The 21726-nt window shown below is 41.7% G+C and overlaps 1 protein-coding gene across 1 annotated transcript in view; it reads left to right on the forward strand.

Annotated features, from left to right (window-relative positions):
• LOC126470481 (cytosolic 10-formyltetrahydrofolate dehydrogenase) overlaps window positions 1–21726 on the forward strand; it is a 159570-nt gene that overhangs the window by 41028 nt on the left and 96816 nt on the right. The window contains exons 4-6 of the mRNA XM_050098351.1: window positions 10976–11141; window positions 11662–11766; window positions 17162–17386. Coding sequence (XP_049954308.1) covers window positions 10976–11141; window positions 11662–11766; window positions 17162–17386 — 496 coding nt within the window. The remainder of the gene's footprint in view (window positions 1–10975; window positions 11142–11661; window positions 11767–17161; window positions 17387–21726) is intronic.

Genomic DNA, 21726 nt, shown 5'->3' on the forward strand with positions numbered 1-21726 from the left:
GAGAGTTGGTGTGGTCTCCTGTTGGCAAGGTGCTACGGGAGCTGGTTTCAAGCAGTCATCTGATGGTGGCTGACAGGACATGCTCAGATCTAGAGTATTTTTGTAAGGAAGGTTGTATGTAACTAATGACTAAACTGCTAGCCCTTCACATCTACCAAACACTCTTTTTGTCTTCTACTGGTAATGAGACAGAGCCATTAGAGCTTGCCCTTTCTGCTCATGTGAGAGTCTTTTCTCTTTCAGATTCAGGGCATCCATGGAGGGAAAGAGGGGTGGTGGTGGTAGACATCCCAATGTCAGATGCATGTTGACCCCTCTTCAGAAAATAGTGTCATGGGTAGGGAATGACCCAAATGTACATTCTGTGTGTCTCATAGGAGGAATTGTCCTTAAGGTGAAGGAGGCTGTCCTGGGAGCAACTGACAGTAAAGATTGCACTCAGCTGAACATCATAGCCCACGTTGGCACTTATGACATGGCTGGGTGCTGAAATCAATCAAAGCTCTCTCCAAAGACTGGTAGAAGTGGTGAAGGTAGCCAGACTCACTTGTGAGGTCCCTGCACAGCTGCTGATTTGCAGCATTCTTCTAAGAACACTTCGGGGCCCTCTGGTCTGGAGCCAAGTGGAAGATCTAAACCAGCAAAGACCACTTACCTTACACCTTTGCGAGCCGCAAACTTATAGAGCTGTTTCAAAGTGAGCCAAATTTTTTAGGGAGTAATAATTAACATGAATGAAGAAACACTATTTTAAAAATAACATTATTGAACTATTTTATAACACATCAAGAAATTGGAAGTTACATTTATGATGTGCTTTTTTGAGTGTTTACTTTTGCTGTGAGCTGTTTGAAATGTGGCTGATACTTGGTGAGCACAATTTGTACACGTTCACATAAATGTTCATCAGATAGAGCAGATTGATAGACTGATATTGAGATTTAGATTTGATAAACTTGAGTGTTGAGTTCAGTGATTCACACATATAAGTGGTCCCAAAAATAGAAATCAGTTATTTGGCACACACTCTTATTAGTGCATATTTTTCCTCTGGAACCTTCTTTCAAAATTCAACAGTTGATCAACCACTATTATTTCAAACCCTTTAGCCCTTCATATTTTTGAAGTTCCAGTAGCTCAAACTGTACAGCCGGTGAATCCTTAATAATTGGCAGTGAAATGGGGCAGCCATCTTCCACATCATCAACAGAGAAAGGATTTTCCAAGAATGAAAATGAAGTTTTAAGTGGCCTTAAATCACTAAACCTATCATTTATTTCTTCACCAGGGGCAGATGTTCCATTTAATCAATCTTGTATTTGCACCTGAACTAAAGGAAGGCTTTTCTTCGGACATATGAAATGAGCAAATGTTTTAGTCTCAAGGATTTTCAATAGAGTCTTAATTTTTTATGAAATTTGTACACTAAATGTGGTCAGAAATAAGTTTGTCTCACCCATGTAATGTTGTATTTAGTGTTTGTAAATCCTGAACATCATCAGTAAAAAGGTCATATTTAACAGCCACTGTGGGTCATCAGCCTGAGAGAAAGATTTTCTCTTTTCTTGCAGAAATTGCTTTATTGGATCCAGTATTATAAAAATGTACCTAGAACATTATACGCTGATAGCAATCTCACTAAATCTGTTTCCTTGGTAAACATGATCATAACCCTTCCCTGTCCTTGAAATTTTTTCTTTAATGATGGCAATTTATCTTTCCTTGACTGAGAACCATGAGGAGTCTCTCCTGAAACTACTGTGGTTAGTGTCATGATGGCATTTGAGATTATTGACCGTGTACTGTTACAATGTCATTTGACAAAAAAGCACTCCGTCTTCAGGCCACAAGTGGCCCATCGGGACCATCCGACCGCCGTGTCATCCTCAGTTGAGGATGCGGATAGGAGGGGCAGCTGGTCAGCACACCGCTCTCCCAATCATTATGATGGTTTTCTTTGACCTGAGCCGCTACTATTCGGTCGAGTAGCTCCTCAATTGGCATCATGAGGCTGAGTGCACCCCGAAAAATGGCAACAGCACATGGCGGCTGGATGGTCACCCATCCAAGTGTCGGCCACGCCCAACAGCGCTTAACTTCGGTGAGCTCATGGGAACCGGTGTTCAAATGCAGCAAGGCCGTTTCCACATTTGACAAAAAAAGGCACATTGGTTAACCTTTACTCTCTGCATAATGGAATTACTCCTCTCACTCCTTATTAAAAATTCTTTTCTCTCCTTCATATTTACACTTCATTGATAGCACTGTAACTGTTAGCAAATCAGCAATGATCACAAGTTTACTTAAACAGTGTCACTGCCTGTAGAAAAGTAACTACCAAATTAGCTATGAATGTGACTGGCTACTGACTGCTGCACCTAGGTCCTTGCTGCTACACGGCTGACGGGGCATAGTATTGTCAAATCGACAAGAAGGTTGCACAGTTGGTTTCATGTGTCAGGTCCGGACAGCAAACCATATCACTTGGTGCAACAATGAAGTTCTGCACAATGTTGGTAAATCAAACGAAATGGCAATGTTGGTAAATCAAAGGAAACGGCTCATCTGTGCATGGCACTGTTTTGATGGCATTTATCTTTTTCCATTTTTAATGGTGTGTGTGTGTGTGTGTGTGTGTGTGTGTGTGTGTGTGTGTGTGTGTGTGTGTGTGTGTGTGTGTGTGCGTGTGTGTGCGTGCACGCACGCATACTGGAAAATTGCTGTTATTTATACACACACATCAAAAAATTTTTTGCATCACCTCAGTTCCGAGAGTTCCAGAACCTGTACAGAAAATTGGAATAGAGATCAACATAAACATCATTTCCGCCCTTTTTATTGCTCATGAAAACCACACATTGTGTGTTGTACCACCATACAGTGAGACCTTCAGAGGTGGTGTTCCAGATTGCTGTATACACTGGTACCTCTAATACCCAGTAGCATATCCTCTTGTATCCACAAGTTCATCAAGGCACTGTTGGTTCAGATTTTCCCACTCCACCACGTAGATTTGGTGTAGATCCCTCAGAGTGGTGGGTGGGTCACATCGTCTGTAAACAGCTCTTTTGAATCTCTCCCAGGCATGTTTGATAGGGTTCATGTCTGGAGAACATGCTGGCCACTCTAGTGGAGCGATGCCATTATACCGAAGGCATTCATTCACAAGATGTGCAAGATGGGGGCGTGAATTGTCATCCATGAAGACGAATGCCTCGCCAATATGCTGCTGATATGGTTGCACTATTGGTCAGTGGATGGCATTCACATATCGTACAGCCGTTACGGCGTCTTCCATGACCACCAGTGGCATACATCGGCCCCACATAATGCCACCCCAAAACAGCGTGGAACCTACACGTTGCTGCACTTGATGGACAGTGTGTCTAGGGCGTTCAGCCTGACTGGTTTGCCTCCAAACACATCTTCGTCGATTGTCTGGTTGAAGGCATATGCGACACACATCGGTGAAGAGAATGTGATGCCAATCCTGAGCGGTCCATTTGGCATGTTGCTGGAACCATCAGTACCGCACTGCATGGTGTGGTGGTTACAAAGATGGATCTTGCCATGGACGTTGGGAGTGAATTGCACATCATGCAGCCTATTGCGCACAGTTTGAGTCCTAACACGACGTCCTGTGGCTGCACAAAAAGCATTATTCAACATGGTGGCGTTGCTATCAGGGCTCCTCTGAGCCATAATCCGTAGATAACGGTCATCCACTGCAATAGTAGCCCTTGGACGGCCTGAGCGAGGCATGTCATAGACAGTTCCTCTTTCTCTGTATCTCCTCCATGTCTGAACAACATTGCTTTGGTTCACTCCGAAGACGCCTGGAAACTTCCTTTGTTGAGAGCCATTCCTGGCACAAAGTAAAAAAGCGGATGCGATCGAACTGCAGTATTTACCATCTAAGCATGGTTGAACTACAGACAACACGAGCCATGTACCTCCTTCCTGGTGGAATGACTAGAACTCGTAGGCTGTTAGACCCCCCCCCCCCCCCATCCCCCCATCTAATAGGTGCTGCTCATGCGTGGTTGTTTACATCTTGCTGATTCCTTGATTTGGGATGTGGTGGTTCAACTGGCACCTGACCCAAAGGTTTGCACAGGACATCTTGCACATTGCTCATTCGTTGCACAGGTGCCTAATGAATGACTCGTGGCAAGGCCTCATGTGGTAGCAGTTCACACACCACCACATGTGCCACCACAGCATCATCACCGTAGGATGAGTGCCAGCTTTGCTCCTTAGCATTTCCCCAGCCCCTGCAATATTCCAGTGATTTCTCACACAGTTGATACAGCATATTCCAGCTTGTGTCAATTACTTGGATGACCTTATTGTCACAGAATTCTCTCACCAAGAGCATTTGCAAAACTTCCGCACCCTGTTCACGACTCTGTGGGATGCAGGCCTGTGTTGTCCTTTGGAAAAGGGCAGATTTTTTCAGCCAGTGGTGGAGTGCTTGAGACATTGGATCTCCAGAGAGGGTATCTGCCCCACCTATCAGAATTGCCACCATCACTTCTTTACCTCGCGCAATGAACTTACCCGAATTACAAGCATTTTTGGGCAAGCTTACCTATTATTCTAAATTCTTACCCCGGGTGGCCCACATGGCACAACCTCTCAATCAATTGCATGAAAAGGGGTTCTCTTATATCTGGACTGTGCCTGCGGCCAGGGTTTTATCAAATTGAAAACTATGCTGACATCCGCACTCTGCCTCATGCCCTTTTGTCCTGACTGCGCATTGGTTGTGGCTGCCAATACGTTCACTTATGGTATCGGAGCAGTCTTGACCCACAGGAATAAGGATGGTCCTGAACAGCCTCATGCATATGCATCCAAGACCCTGACCCCAGCACAGTGCAACTATTCACAAATCGAAAAGGTACCCTGGACAATAGTGTTTGCAGTCAAGAAATTCCACGTCTACCTTTTGCGGACACAGTTGTCTCTAATAACGTATCACATGCTGTTGGTGGTGTTATTCAGGCCACATTCCAATTGTTGTGGCGTAGCAAGACAGCCACGCCATGGAAGTAGCCGAAAGGCACGCGTTTAGCAGGCAAGAGATAGGTCTGTAACAGGATACATAATGAATGCTATAAAGAAAAGTACGTAGCTTCTGGAATACTTAACTTTAATCCATCCTTGGTACATCGCTATTGACGATATAAGTGAGACTCCATAAATACATGCAATGTTACTAATGGCGCCTTTCTAAGTCGTAGCCATTGACTTAGCTGAAGGCTATTCTAACTATCTGCTCTGCAAATGAGCGAAGCTTCGTCAGTGTGCATCGCTAGCTATGTCGTCCTTACAACTGGGGCGAGTGCTAGTCAGTCTCTCGAGACCTGCCTTGTGGGGCGCTCGGTCTGTGATCACACAGTGGCGACACGCGGGTCCGACATGTACTAATGGACTGCGGCCGATTTAAAACTACCACCTAGCAAGTGTGGTGTCTGGCGGTGACACCACACCAATCACCCAGAATGAACAGTACAATGTCTCCAGCACTGGGCATTGTTCCTGTCCCCGCAGTTATACTATCCGGTACAAACCGACAGCCCAGCATTCTAATGTTGTCCCATCTACTGGCTGGCCTGGATCCAGATTTCAGCCGACAGGAGGTGCTCTGCCTCCACATCGATGCTGAACGCCAACATATGTAGGACAGTTTTTCCCCTTATAGCGAAGTGTCTTGCCACCACAGCGCACCGAAACCCCATCATGTGGCAGGTCCATCGCTATATAATCCATCGCTGGCCCCATTATCTCCTCATCATTTGACGACAGAGCTCCGCCCTTGGAAACAGCTTTCTCACTCCCTCTCGGTTGTGGATCGTGTCATCCTTTTGGATACTGAGACAGATGCGCATTCAGTGGTTATTCCAGCAGAATTGCATCATTGGGTGTTGCGTTTGCTCCACTGGAGTCATTGGGGCATGTAACACATGAAGATGCTGGCACACTGCCATGTGTACTGGACTGGGATCAATATCGAAAAGGTAGTCCGTAGTTTCACAGCATGTGCCCGTCACTGGTCAGCACCCCCTCAATCCTCTGCTTCCTGGCCTACTCCTTGCCTCCCTTGGAACCACATCCATCTCAATTTTGCAGGCCTATTCTTACGTTCTATGGGGTTGCTCATTGTGGATGCTTATTTGAAGTACCCCTATGTCATACAAATGGCATCCACCACGACCAGGGCCACCATTACTGCCTTATCCCAAGTTTCGGCCATGTGTTGCCTCGCACATTGGCCTCTGACAGTGGCCCACAGTTCACGGCCTCTGCCTTTGAGGACTTCTGTGCTGCCAATGTCATCAAACATATCTGTAGCCCCCTGTTCCACCCTTCCTTCAGTGGTGAAGCTGAACATCTGCTCTGGACTTTTAAGCAACAGATGAAGAAAGCTGTCGAATCCTCTGCCACTAAACAGCCCTTATTTTGTTTTTGAGCACTTATTGCATCACACCGATTAACAATCCTAGCCCTGTGGAGCTCCTCCGTGGAGACCAGCCTCAGACCTTGTTTCATCTTCTGACACCGTCACTGTCAGAGCCTGACTCGCATCCCTCCGTGAGTTACACCCCTGGCACGGTGGAGTGGGCATGCTCCTCTGGGAGTGCTGAGGCTTGGACGCCAGCAACAGTAATGTCCACTCATGGACGATGAGTTACGTTGGTACAAACACAGAAGGGGCTCAAGCACTGTCACCACAACCAGTTTAGGCCTCTGACATAAGCATCCCCTCTGCCGCCCCCTCTTTCATGGCCTTCGGATGCCAATGTGATGTAATGACTAAAACTCTGGGCAGCAACTGCAGACATCCTGTTGTCACCCAGGCACTCTTGTCTAGCTCCCTGTGTATCAGTCGTTCCCCTTGGGATGCCCATCTCAAACTATGTTCTATTGGACACTGCCAACCACACTTCCACCCCACAGGTTACTGTCGATGTGACTGCACCTTCATCCATACCTTTGTTTCACCTCCCACTGCTCTGTCTGGGGTATTTCCATCTGTATGCACCAATTTGGGGAGGGGGGGGGGGGGGGAACTGGTTGAATGTCCATCAGAACAAATGGATCTAGATGGCTGATAGAGGGCAGTGTCGCCACAGCGCTGCACTTGCCACATGAATACACCGGCCAGTAGTGCCCCTCTTTCCGGCATAAATACCACCACATCTCGACCCCTCAGTCAGTTGTGTACTTCATCTGATAGCGTTCATTTTTTATTTCCGCCATACTAATGACTTCTTGCCAATGACTGAGCTTTGTTATTTATTGGTACTCCTCTATGGTGTCTATTTGTATTGTCTGTTGACAGCGTCATGTCAAAAGTTCATTGCACTTTGTTGTAGCCTACGTTGCTTTGTGTCAGGTCTGCCATTCGTCTGCTCTGTTGCTTGACTCTAGCGTAGGTTTGAGTCCCGACTGCAAGTGGTCTTCCCGCCTTGCGTCGTTGTTGTTTCTTGCCTGTTTGTTGATGTGTGCACCAGTATCTGGCAACTCATGGATATAGCAGGGTGTGTCTATCAACTATCAGATTCAGGCACATTGGTCATAGTCATTCAAACACAGCTTAAACACAGTAGCTTGGAAAAACAGTGGTAGTAGTAGGCAGTGACTTCAACCCATCCAGCATAGACTGGAAAAATTATGCATATGTTACTGGTGCTAAAGACAAATAGTCTTGTGAAGTAATACTGAAAACTTTATCTGACAACTGCGTTGAACAACTGTTCCAGTAGCCCACATACAAAATAAATATTCTTCACCTCTTAGTTACAAACAGACCCAATCTTTTAAAGAGTGTCAGCAATGAAAGAAGGATTAGAGATGATGATGCTGTTAAAGAACTTAGCAAAGGCTAAGCGGTCATTAAGAAAGCTGGGAGAGTATTTGTGTCTGACTGAACTGATAGAGAGTCACTGTCACCTTATTTAAAAGATGAACAGGGTACATCTAGTTCAGATCTGGCAAATGTAGAAAAATTGTTTTGAAGTTGAAAGACATTGTAAACTGCTGCCTGCATAAGTACATTCCAAGTAAAGTAATGAAAGATGGTAAAGACTCACATTGTTGCGATGACAGGGACTACTATGCTCTTGCTACATGAGAGACTGCAGGGATATTGATAGAGAAAAGTTAATAGCACCTCGTGTATCCTTAAGAACTGCCATGCATGAAACCTAGAATAATTTTCACTCAGATTGTGGTAAAAGATTAATTAGAAAATCATAGGCAGTTCTGATCATACATAAAATTAATGCCCAGATCCAACTTTTATTCAAGCTCTTGTGGGTCATTCTCGTACAGAAACTGATGACAGCAGATGGAAAGCAGAAATTATAACCTACCCATTTAAAAATGTGTTCATGCAAGAGACTATCACCTTACCAATGTTTGACTGATGCACAGACTCACAAATGAGTAATATCAGTATTAGCATCCTGTTACTGAGAAACAAGTAAGACTAAAAAAAGAGCACATGGCATCACACCCATGTTGCCGAAAAAGAATCCAATGTACTCTTTTTTTCTAAAAAGGGTAATAGATTAGAAGCTCAGACAGTATAAAATTCCTGGAGGAAAATCACTTTCTCTCAAAGGATTGGCATGGATTCAGCAAAAAAAAACCACACAATTTGTTTTATTAATATATGGCACCTTGCTAACAGTAGATGCAGGTGAAAAGGTCAATTCCATCTTTGTAGATACCTGTAACCCAATCAACATTGTACCACATCATCAAATACTGACCAATATATGATCATATGGAATACCATGACAAATATTTAAAGGGTTCAAGGAATATTTGTCTAGTAGAACCCAGTATGTTATACTGGACAGAAAAATTTTCCACAGAAATGAAAGTAGAATCAGGTGTGCTGCAAGAAAGTTTACTAGGACTTCTAATGTTTTTGTTGTACATAAAGGATTTATCAGATAAGATCAGTAGCACTGTAAGATTGTTTGCTGATGATGCAGTTGTGTACAGAAAAGTGTCATTTTTGGACAGTCATTAGGAACTGCAGGAATACTTGGAGAAAATTTCCATTTGGTGTCTGATCACATCCTGAGCTCATCAAATAATGTACTTAGGGGTAATACTAAGAAAGAATATGAAATGAGACAATCATCTAAAATCAGTAGTAGGGCAGGCGAATGGAAGACTTAGACATGTTGGATGTTGTGCATCTGTAAAAGAAATAACACACAGTACACCAGAAATTGTTACAGTATCTGGAGTCCTGACACCAGACACTGAACAAATTCAGAGACATGATGATAGGATCTTAACATGTTGGTATAGCCCATGCTAATGTGTAATAGAAATGTGCAGATAACTTATATGGAAATACTGTGAAGAAAGTCGACATAGTTTTTGCGAAACCCTCGTAGGTAAATTTAGAGATTCTGCATCTAAAGAAGACTGTACATCCACTATGCTACCAAAAATGTATATCTCACATAGAGATTATGAGAAAAAGATAAAGAGAGATTAGGGCATAACCAGAGGTATCTGGACAGTTGTTTTTTCCCACACACAATGTAAGAATGGGTTAGGAAAACAAAAAATGGTAATTTTGGTAAATGTACCATCACTATGCAATTTACAGTGGCTTGCAGAGTGTTATGTAGTTGTAGATAGCAACAGTGGCTCTCAACTATTCCATTTTGATCTGTTTCTGTTTTTGGTTAATGTGCAGAAGGGAAATTTAAGATTCTGACTTTGTTTGTATGTAACATTTTAAGACAGTAGTATGCTGTGTTTCCCCCACCACTACACCCAATTTCCCCCCCCCCCCCAAAAAAAAAAAATCACTGGTTGAATAGTACTGCATATCTGACAATTTTCCCATTTTGGCATGGTTTTCAGATTGTTTTTACTCCAGTGGTCTGTTCACGCAACAGATATATATGTTACAAACCAGAACATGATAGATGTGTAAGACAATGAACAAACAAACAATGTCTTCTGCCTGCAGTATTTGTTTGAGATACTGACTCAGATTTATAAGCAGTGTCTCATAGGTTGACAAGTTTTTCAGGTATATGGCAAGGTATCTTCTTTTATTGACTTTGTTAAGTGTGAATAAGAATACACTGAAAGAAATTTATTTGCAGCTATGCAACTACAACAAAAAATATAGCTTGTGTCAATGAGTGTTCAGTTTAGTATCTACTTTGAGAAAGAGATTGTGCATCGCAGAAAGGATCACAACTAAAATTATCGCAGTACACATTTGAAGAAATCAAGACACATATGTACACCTTGCATAATGTCAATGGCTCTAATGTTGGAGTAATTTAGACTTATAAAGAGAGATACCGACAGTTCTTCATCCTGCTGCATATAGAACCAATGCTTGTGACAGTCCACCAGGTAGTTAAGGCACTGAACTTGTATTCAGGAAGAATGTGTTTCAGTTCAATGTCTTCCCGTCAAAATTTATGTTTTGTGTCATTCCCTATATCTCTTAAAGTGAAATCTTGGATTGTTTCCTTCTTAAGGTCAAGGTCAGTTCCTTCCCACATCTGCTCCAACTGAGCAAGTGTTCTGTCCAGTGATCCTGCTTTCAAGAGGATGGAACTTTTCGAACATCTTTTCTTCGTGCTTTTTCCAGTTAGCTTAGTTTTATTTCAGTTTTTAACATTTTGTACTGTGCAATTTATACTTGATTTTTATTTACTGAAAGAGATTCTAACTAAAAGTATTCATATCACCTTGACAACTGTTGCTATTAATTTTGTTAACTGCCAAATATATTTTGTATCTGAGGCATCCAACCACACGACGACTCACAAAGTTGTTTGGAATGTAATAATGATTTGTTACAACGTTAAATATGCCTACCAAGAATAGATTATACTTGGTGATAATTTAATTGTTAGTCAAAAAATTTTAATAATTAAAATGAGCAGCACCAATTGTGAAATATGCATTTTAGGACATTGATATCTGGGGACAAAGTTGCTGGCTTCTCTGTCTTCTGGGCTGATGATGGGCTAGACACTGGTCCAATACTCCTACAAAGAGCTTGTGATGTTGAGCCCAATGATACAGTTGACTCCCTCTATAACAAATTCTTGTATCCTGAGGGAATTAAAGCTATGGTGAGTGTTTGCCATTTCACATTAATGTCACATATAATTAGCTGAAAATATATTTAAGTTATATTACAGAAAAAAATGATTAATATGCATAAACAATTTGTTGGTGGTCTTTGTTCTGAAAATAGTGTTCGTATTAGTACAATCTGCTTTAGGCTTTATAGGCATTATAGTAAAGATGGAGATGATGGATGTTGCTTTTCCAGACTGATTATTACTTGCCAACAAATAGTTGCCTATGTTATTTTGTAGTTATAGTGTCTTTTGCAGAAAAATGATAGTAAGTTGCAGGGTTTTTAATTCATTTGTCACTTGATTATTTTATTATCCTTAAAACTAATTACTATTTGCACCATACACTCTCTCTCTCTCTCTCTCTCTCTCTCTCTCTCTCTCTCTCTCACACACACACACACACACACACACACACACACACACACACAGACACACGATAAAATGCACTCTAATGTTGAAAAGAGATTTTTCCATATTTTTATTTTTTATTTTTTTTATTTTGTAATAGGCAGAAGCTGTTAACATGGTGGCAAATGGCACAGCTCCGAGCATCAATCAGTCTGAAGAAGGAGCTTCTTATGAGCCATCCCTTAGTAAGAAAGAACTTCAACAGGCAAGTGTAGAGTATACTAATTTATTCACTACAGTCTGCACATCTAAAACTTCTCACTTGTGCAGATGTTAGTGCTCCATACTTGAACTGTACTAAGCATCATTTGTACTGGTGGGTGCTTGTAAGTGTCAAACGCTTTCCAAACTACTCTCCCATGAGTCAAACAGGCCTGCGCCTATTAATGCTGTCTTTTTGTGTTTACAGTCAGTATTCCATGGTAGCCCTATGGGTCCCACACAGTTGAGCAATAATAGCACAATTGATTTGCAAGCATTCTCCTTTGTAGACTGACTGCATTTTTCCAGTATCCTGCCAATGAATGAAAGTCAGCCACCTGCCTCATCCCGATGATTGATTGGCATAATCATTTGCATTTGAGAGTCTACAAGCTGTATACCATATTACAAACAAGATTATTTACATTTTTACTTCACTTAACTTATGATTTTGTGGAATATATAATATATTTTCATAAAATTCTTGAGTTGTAGCCCACATTACATCGTTAAATGATGCATCAATGTGTCAGCTACTGTCATAAGTGATCCTCTTCATGATGTGCAATATTATTACATATCCTAATGAAGGTGATTTACAATAGGGGCTGAAATGTTAATACATCATTTTATAACATGGTGTGGTCTACAAGCTAGAATAATTTTATAGAAATTAGTCCAGCCACAAAAGCCTAGAGACTAAAAAATATTATTTTGTTTTGCATCCCCTTTTCATTGAAACTAGTGTTCTTGTCTTGAGATTGAAAATATGATTCCACCAGTACTGAAGATTTTGAGGATACAATAAATTCTCAGAATTGTACTTCAATTGGCCTTTGCTGTACCATGTAGAGGTTGGTCAGTTATGACCAGTCAATATGTAAGGATAATTCATAAACCTTTTTATGAACTTTCATGACATGTTTGTGAGAAGTTTCTCCATTCTGTTATTGAGCATTATTCCCATATGAAAAGTGTAAAATATAGTGTCATAATTCATACATCAACAGACTAAAGTGCTGTAGTACTGTTCCATGTTTTATTATACAAGTTGGAAAATTTTCTGCGCTATATGTTTCATTAAATTATAACTGTATTTTAGAAATAAGAAATGAGATGAGACATTGTTCACAGAAAAGGGTTATGTTTTCTCAAATACACATATCAAACAAAGTTTTGCATCATCTCAGTTCCGAGAGTTCCGGAACCTGTACAGAAAATTGGAATAGAGATTGTGGTGTCACCGCCAGACACCACACTTGCTAGGTGGTAGCTTTAAATCGGCCGCGGTCCATTAGTACATGTCGGACCCGCGTGTCGCCACTGTCAGGGATCGCAGACCGAGCGCCACCACAAGGCAGGTCTCGAGAGATACGGGCTAGCACTCGCCCCAGTTGTACAGACGACGTAGCTAGCGACTACACTGACGAAGCCTCGCTCCTTTGCCGAGCAGATAGTTAGAATAGCCTTCAGCTAAGTCAATGGCTACGACCTAGCAAGGCGCCATTAGTAACATTGCATGTATCTATGGAGTCTCACTTATATCGTCAATAGCGATGTACCAAGGATGGATTAAAGTTAAGTATTCCAGAAGCTACGTACTTTTCTTTATAGCATTCATTATGTATCCTGTTACAGACCTATCTCTTGCCTGCTAAACGCGTGCCTTTCGGCTACTTCCGTGGAGTGGCTGTCTTGCTACGCCACAACAGAGATCAACATAAACATCATTTCCACCCTTTTTATTGCTCATGAAAACCACAAATTGCATGTTGTACCACCATACAGTGATACCTTCAGAGGCGGTGGTCCAGATTGCTGTACTCACCAATGCCTCAAATACCCAGTAGCACATCCTCTTGCACTGATGCATGCCTGTGTTCATCGTGGCATTTTATCCACAAGTTCATCAAGGCATTGTTGGTCCAGATTATCCCACTCCTCAATGGCAATTCGGTGTAGGTCCCTCAGAGTGGTTGGTAGGTCATGCCATCCATAAACAGTCCTTTTCAATCAATGCCAGGTATGTTCAATAGGGTTCATGTCTGGAGAACATACTGACCACTTTAGTCGAGTGATGTTGTTATCCTGAAGGAAGTCATTCAGAAGATGTGCACGGTGGGGGTGTGAATTGTCATCCTTGAAGACGAATGCCACGCCAATATACTGCAGATATGGTTGCACTATCGGTCGGAGGCTGGCATTCACGTATTGTACAGCCATTACGGCATCTTCCGTGACCACCAGCAGCGTACATCGGCACAATGCTACCCCAAAACAGCAGGGAACATACACCTTGCTGCACTTGATGGACAGTGTGTCTAGGGCGTTCAGCCTGACTGGTTTGCCTCCAAACACGTCTCCGACGATTGTCTGGTTGAAAGCATATGTGACACTCATCGGTGAAGAGAATGTGACGCCAATCCTGAGCGATCCATTCGGCATGTTGTTGGACCCATCTGTTCTGTGCTGCATAGTGTCATGGTTGCAAAGATGGATCTCGCCATGGATGTTGGGAGTGGAGTTGCACATCATGCCGCCTATTGTGCAAGAAGTCCTGTGGCTGTACGAAAAGCATTATTCAACATGGAGGTGTTGCTGTCAGAGATCCTCTGAGCCATAATCCGTAGGTAGTGGTCATCCACTGCAGTGGTAGCCCTTGGACGGCCTGAGCGAGGCATGTCATAGACAGTTCCGGTTTGTCTGTATCTCCTCCATGTCTGAACAACATTGCTTTGGTTCACTCCGAGACGCCTGGACACTTCCCTTGTTGAGAGCCCTTCCTGGCACAAAATAAAAATGCGGATGCAATCAAACTGCAGTATTGACCATCTAAGCATGGTTGAACTACAGACAACACGAGCCATGTACCTCCTTCCTGGTGGAATGACTAGAAATGGTAGGCTGTTAGACCCCCCCTCCCCCCTCCCCCCATCTAATAGGTGCTGCTCATGCATGGTTGTTTACATCCGCCGGCCGGGGTGGCTGAGCGGTTCTAGGCGCTACAGTCTGGAACCGCGCGACCGCTACAGTCGCAGGTTCGAATCCTGCCTTGGGCATGGATGTGTATGATGTCCTTAGGTTAGTTAGGTTTAAGTAGTTCTAAGTTCTAGGGGACTGATGACCTCAGAAGTTAAGTCCCATAGTGCTCAGAGCCATTTGAACCATTTTTTGTTTACATCTTGGTGCTGGGTTAGTGACATAAGAACAGTCAAAGGGACTGTTTCTGTGATACAATATCCACAGTCAACGACTATCTTCCCGAGTTCTGGGGACTGGGGTGATGCAAAACTTTTTTTGATGTGTGTAATTTGTTGCAGAAAAATGGGATAGTGGCTTACACTTTAAATATTCTAATGGTGTGATTCTGAGTTTCATGTAAGTGATTTTAATGAATGCATTGAAGCTCCTTCTTGTGTTCTTCAGGTGCTCTGAAATATGAGGGTACTCCCAAAAGTAAGGTCTCCTATTATTTGTGAACATTTAGGTATTTTTTGACGTAATCACCATTTCTGTAAAAGCATTTTTGTAGACGTTGTGGCAGTTTTTGTATGCCCATGCCATACCAGCTCACTGCCATGCTGTTCAGAAAGTTATGAACCTCTTCTTTCACCTCATCGTCGGAGCTGAATCGCTTTCCGGCCAAATGTTCTTTTAACCTAGGGAACAGGTGATAGTCCCTGGGTGCCAAGTCAAGACTAGAGGGTGGGTGGGTGATTATGTTCCACTGAAACTGTTGCAGGAGAGCTACAGTTTGCCAAGCGATGTGTGGGCAAGCGTTGTCATGGTAAATGTGTACGCCCTTGCTTAACATTCCTCTCCTCCCATTCTAAGTTGACCATTTGAGTTTTTTCAGAGTCTCACAGTACCTGTCAACGTTAATTGTGGTCTCAGCAATTCAGCTCCGATGACGAGGTGAAAGAAGGGGTTCATAACAGCATGGTGGTGAGATGGTATCACATTGGCATACAAAAAGTGCCACACCGTCTACAAAAACGCATTGACAGAAATGGTGATTATGTTGAAAAATAGCTAAATGTTCAAGCTGTAAACTGATGTAAACCATTGTAGAAATAAACAGGTCTATGTACTTATAAAAAAAAAAAATAGGCAACATTACTTATGGGATTTCCCTCGTACGAAAGTGTGGGATCTTTTATATTGGAATTACTTTCCTCAATTATTTTCCCTTTAGAGTCAGCCATTCTGATTTCCAATATATATATATATATATCACCCTCTTTTCCCCTCTCTCTCCTCCCCCCTCCCCCCGGGTCTCCCTTCCCCTTCACAGATCATCGAGATAAGTTAAAAATACGTATTCCTATGCTCTCATTGTATTCATCATCTGTTTTTCATAAAGTGGCATAAGACGAATTATCATCTGAAGCAAAATATGAGGACGCTGTACCCACAATTCAGTGCTAACAAAGAGGTCTTAACACAGTGGTACAACAGACACACTGGTATTTATGAGATTAAGCTATTCGTAGCACACAGAAAGAGACAATGCACAGGTGAAAAAATTGTGGTACCTTATACATTTTCTTTTTCTTCAAAGTGAACTTGTGGGTTAATGACTGTAGGAATCCAATTATGTGTATGTCCCTTGTGTGTTGGCAGATGCTGAGTTCTTAAAGATTCCAGCCATTTTTGGTTGAAAGCAGGTTTGACAAACTGTTCCTTAAGTGCCCATGAGGTTGTCAGACAAAAACGTTTAAATAAATAACATTTTTCCATTCTAGGGCATGCCATTCTTGTCTCATACTGCTGGATACTAGGGCATGTGCCACCCAACGAAAATCAGAAAGCTAGTAGAGCAGTCAAAAGATGCACTTGTGGAACAAATTATGGAGCAATGAACATTCCTCGTGCATTCTGTTTCTGTACTATTAAAGAGGACATTAAAATATAAATGAGAGCAATTTGATACCTTGCGTATGCCACTTAACTCTTGCATCTGCTCCTTTGTAATGTAGTCAGGTCCTGCCATTGTCTTCATATTATAGTCATTTCTCATTTCATTGTATCTTATATTATACGTCATCTGTAGATAGACCTTTTTAATATGTTTTGTATCTCTTTCAGTTATGTTTAAATATATTTGTCCTTAAAATCTATAAAGTCCAATAAGGAAAAAGAATGGGCCTAAGACCAAAGCTGCTGCTGCTGTTGGTGATGATTATGATAAAAATTATAAAAGTTGCCATCTGTTGTGTAGTTAGTAGTTCCACAGTTGCTGTTCTTGCTTTGATGTTGTAAACTGTAGTTTTCTTTTTACCGGTGTCAGTTAAATTGTGCATATTTTATAAATATAATTATCTGAGAGTGTACTGTTTGCAGTGTTTGCAAATCAAGGTGATTATAAGTCATTAATGCCGAAACATAATATTTAATAGGTGAAATGGGATCAACCAGTACAAAATATACATAATTTTATTCGTGGGATGGATAGCTCACCTGGAGCATGGACTGTTATTGATGGTCGAGAGGTGAAGTTATTTGGTTCGAGTTTATGGCATGGTAAAGAACCTAGCGGCAATGAAGTGACTATTGATGGCATGGCAGGATGTGGTGTTGTTCATTCTGGTGGGTTACTACTACGTGGCCTAGATGGAGGTTTGGTGAGTATTGAGCTGGTATATCTATTTGAAATATCTGAATAAATGCTAATTATATGCTTAGTGTGAATCTTTGTAATCTTGTACCCAAATAATGTAAGTTGCTACATAAAATTGAGAAGAACTCTTCAGGTTTTAATTTAATGTGACTTTATTCAGAGGATGGCATGGTAACAGTCAAAATTATAATTAAATTGTCTAGGTTCTTATTCTTGAATAGATAGTAGATCATTTTATTTATGAATAGTTTTTTATGACAATAAAAGATACTGTCAGAATAAATTGTTTTTCAGCATTTGGATTTGAATCTGTTGGTTACATCATAATGTAACTGCAAAAGGATGATTTACCTGTTAACAGAAATATATTGAAAAGATTTACAGTAGTCTGTGGATGCTGTGAATGCCATCCCTGTTTTCGTGTGAAGTCTGTAGCGCTGTGGACGAAGTAAAAACAGCATACAGTGTAAGCTGTCACAGAAGCATTAATTCTGTCAGTGTTGCATGTGAAATGAAACTAATTGCATGTCTACTGACATATGGATAAATGCACTGCCCAAACAAGATTTTTTCATTTGCGTTGTTTGCTTGATGTAGTGTGAATTAGTTTTCATTTAAGTGTCAATGTAACAGTGTGATTCAATCTTTTGACCTGATACACTATTAAAATATTCACAGAAAATGTGACCAAAAGACTTAATTCTTCAGGAACTTTTGTCAGGACATCTTAGAAATTGTTAGAAAGACACAAGTGGAGAAGAGAAGGTACTAAAACCAGAAGGTATGGGAGATGATTATTGATGTCAGAAACAGACCATAGAAATATTGAAGGATTTCTCATTTTTATTACTAGTGAAACAGTTGTCTTAGTGAAATGCTTGAAATGATGGCCTTGAATGTAAAATAAGTGCTTTAGTTGTGTCTGGTGAAGAATAAAAGTTTGTATGTTGAAGTAATGCTCTTCTGTAATTCAAGTATTTTGTTAACGTCATATACTGCTAAAGGAAATATTGTTAATCAGCATGAGGACAAAGAACCAAAAGCCCAAAGATACAGAGGGGCCCATGTATGATGAAAGTCTCTGTACTAAACAGCATTTGTGTGTCTTTGGTTCAATTCTACCCGTGGTTATGCCATATCAGTGAAGATAAGACTTCCATGACACTGATGATTTTTCTGGTTGGAAATAAATGTTGAAATAGCAAGTTATATCAGAGAAAGGGTCAGTACAAACACTTTGTGATGAAACTTCCTGACAGATTAAAACTGTGTGCCAGACCGAGACTCGAACTTGGGACCTTGCCTTTCGCGGGCAAGCGCTCTACCAACTGAGCTACCCAAGCATGACTCACGACCCATCCTCACAGCTTCAATTATGCCAGTATGTCGTCTCCTACTTTCCAAACTTCACAGACGCTCTCACTTTATGTGATGTCTGCTGTGAGAAAAAAAGTTATGTCCGAGCAGCTGCAAAGAAAAATTGTTGTGGCTGTTGTAGTGAGATTAAAAAACTTTATTTTTGTATCTAAACCACACTAGCTTTTTGAGTTCTGTGGCACTGTGTTGGGCATTTCCACGATTATCATCTCTGAAAGTTTCACTGCAGTTGTATTTGAGGTTAACACACTGCAATAACAACTAGTCAAAATGTAATTAGCTGTACAAATTAGAGAGATGAGAAATGTGTTTCAAATGATAAGAATGCAAATTTAAGGAACATCACCATGTAAGTGGGTTTAGATGTGAAATGTGTTTGTGCTTCATGATACAGTATTAGTGTTTAAAATTAGGGGGTCAGATCAATGGGATCAGTACTGGGAAAAATGGAAGAAGTGTTTCCAGTCAGACCTCTGTTCAATAAATCAAAAATTAATGAAATGGCAAAAATGAATTATAATGCTCCTGATCTCAGTATATTCAGGAATATTTAACCTTTTAAAAGTTTCTGTTATCAGGCTACATATTAGATCAGTTGTTTTAAATACAGTGGCTTCCAGCACAACAGTTGGTCAGTGAATGCAACACATAAAATGACATGACTAGTTTTGACTGTAGTAAGTCGTCTTCTCCTGAGGCATCAAGGAATAGTCAATTTGCCAATGAAGATAAGTAAAGTGGATAAAAACTGTTAGAGGGACCAAGAGACAACTACAGTTAGCAGATTCAAGTGGATGTAGATTGCTATAATTATGGGAAGTTGAAGAGACTTGTAGAGGATAAACTGGTGTAGAGAGCTGTATTAAATCAGTCTTCAGACCAAATAAAACAGTGATGATGACAATGATTATGACAACAATGGCGACTGTGATTATGTCGATGACAACAACGACGTAGACGATAACGATGGCAACGATATCATCATCAACTTACCTTCGGACATTCATTGTGAGCTGTTACTCCAGTTAAAGAGTTGAAAGTTAAAAATCCTTGGCCTTGCAATGTAAGTGTGCACTTTTCAGTAAAAAATGCTATTACTTTACAACATAGTACCATTGTGGACCAACATACTTTGTCCATTGTTTATACAATGAGTAGATTCCACCATTGAAGTGGAATTATGGATGGTCTGCAAAACATCCATTTCTGGCTGCCGTAATCTCTGCATGGTACTTGAAACACTCTATAGTCAAATGTTTTACAGGTAAAAGCAGGTGAAAGTCAGTGTGTGGCATTCCTGTGGACAGTTTGGATGTTCCAACAATTTTTACTTCAAACACCACAGTTTTCCCAATTGTTAAAGCGCATTTAGTTTACCTGGTGGAAGATATTTTTCATTTGTGATTCAGGTTTCATCTAACATACTTTTTCAACGAGTTTGTTCAATTTACTCTACTGGCCATTAAAATTGCTACACCAAGAAGAAATGCAGATGATAAACGGGTATTCATTGAACAAATATATTATAATAGAACTAACATGTGATTACATTTTCACACAATTTGGGTGCATAGATCCTGAGAAATCAGTACCCAGAACAACCACCTCTGGCCGTAATAACGGCCTCGATACGCCTGGGCATTGAGTCAAGCAGAGCTTGGATGGCGTGTACAGGTACAGCTACCCATGCAGCTTCCACATGATACCACAGTTCGTCAAGAGTAGTGACTGGCGTATTGTGACGAGCCAGTTGCACGGCCACCATTGACCAGACGTTTTCAGTTGGTGAGAGATCTGGAGAATGTGCTGGCCAGGGCAGCAGTCGAACATTTTCTGTATCCAGAAAGGCCCATACAGCACCTGCAACATGCAGTCGTGCATTATCCTGCTGAATTGTAGGGTTTTGCAGGGATCGAATGAAGGGTAGAGCCACAGGTCGTAACACATCTGAAATGTAACGTCCACTGTTCAAAGTGCTGTCAATGTGAACAAGAGGTGACAGAGACGTGTAACCAATGGTACCTCATACCATCACACCGGCTGATACGCCAGTATGGCGATGACGAATACATGCTTCCAATGTGTGTTCACCACGATGTCGCCAAACACGGATGCGACCATCATGATGCTGTAAACAGAACCTGGATTCATCCGAAAAAATGATGTTTTGCCATTCGTGCACCCAGGTTCGTCGTTGAGTACACCATTGCAGGCACTCCCGTCTGTGATGCAGCGTGGAGGGTAACCGCAGCCATGGTCTGCAAGCTGATAGTACATGCTGCTGCAAACGTCGTCAAACTGTTCGTGCAGATGGTTGTTGTCTTGCAAACGTCCCCATCTGTTGACTCAGGGATCGAGACGTGTCTGCACGATCTGTTACAGCCATGCGGATAAGATGCCTGTGATCTCGAATGCTAGTGATACGAGGCCGTTGGGATCCAGCATGGTGTTCCGTATTACCCTCCTGAATCCACCAATTCCATATTCTGCTAACAGTCATTGTATCTTGACCAACGCGAGCAGCAATGTCGCGATACGATAAACCGCAATCGCGATAGGCTACAATCTGACCTTTATCAAAGTCGGAAACGTGATGGTACGCATTTCTCCTCCTTACACGAGACATCACAACAACATTTCACCAAGCGAGGTGGCACAGTTGTTAGCACACTGGACTCGTATTCGAGAGGACGATGGTTCAATCCCGCGTCCGGCCATCCTGATTTAGGTTTTCCACGATTTCCCTAAATCGCTCCAGGCAAATGCCGGGATGGTTCCTTCGAAAGGGCATGGCCGACTTCCTTCCACGTCCTTCCCTAATCCGATGAGACCGATGACCTTGCTGTTTGGTCTCTCCCCCCAAACAGTCCAATAAAAAAAACAACGTTTCACCTGGCAACGCCGGTCAACTGCTGTTTGTGTATGAGAAATCGGTTGGAAACTTTCGTTCATGTCAGCACGTTGTAG

The sequence above is a fragment of the Schistocerca serialis genome, chromosome 3, assembly GCF_023864345.2.
Source record: "Schistocerca serialis cubense isolate TAMUIC-IGC-003099 chromosome 3, iqSchSeri2.2, whole genome shotgun sequence".
NCBI classification, from domain to species: Eukaryota; Metazoa; Arthropoda; class Insecta; order Orthoptera; family Acrididae; genus Schistocerca; species Schistocerca serialis.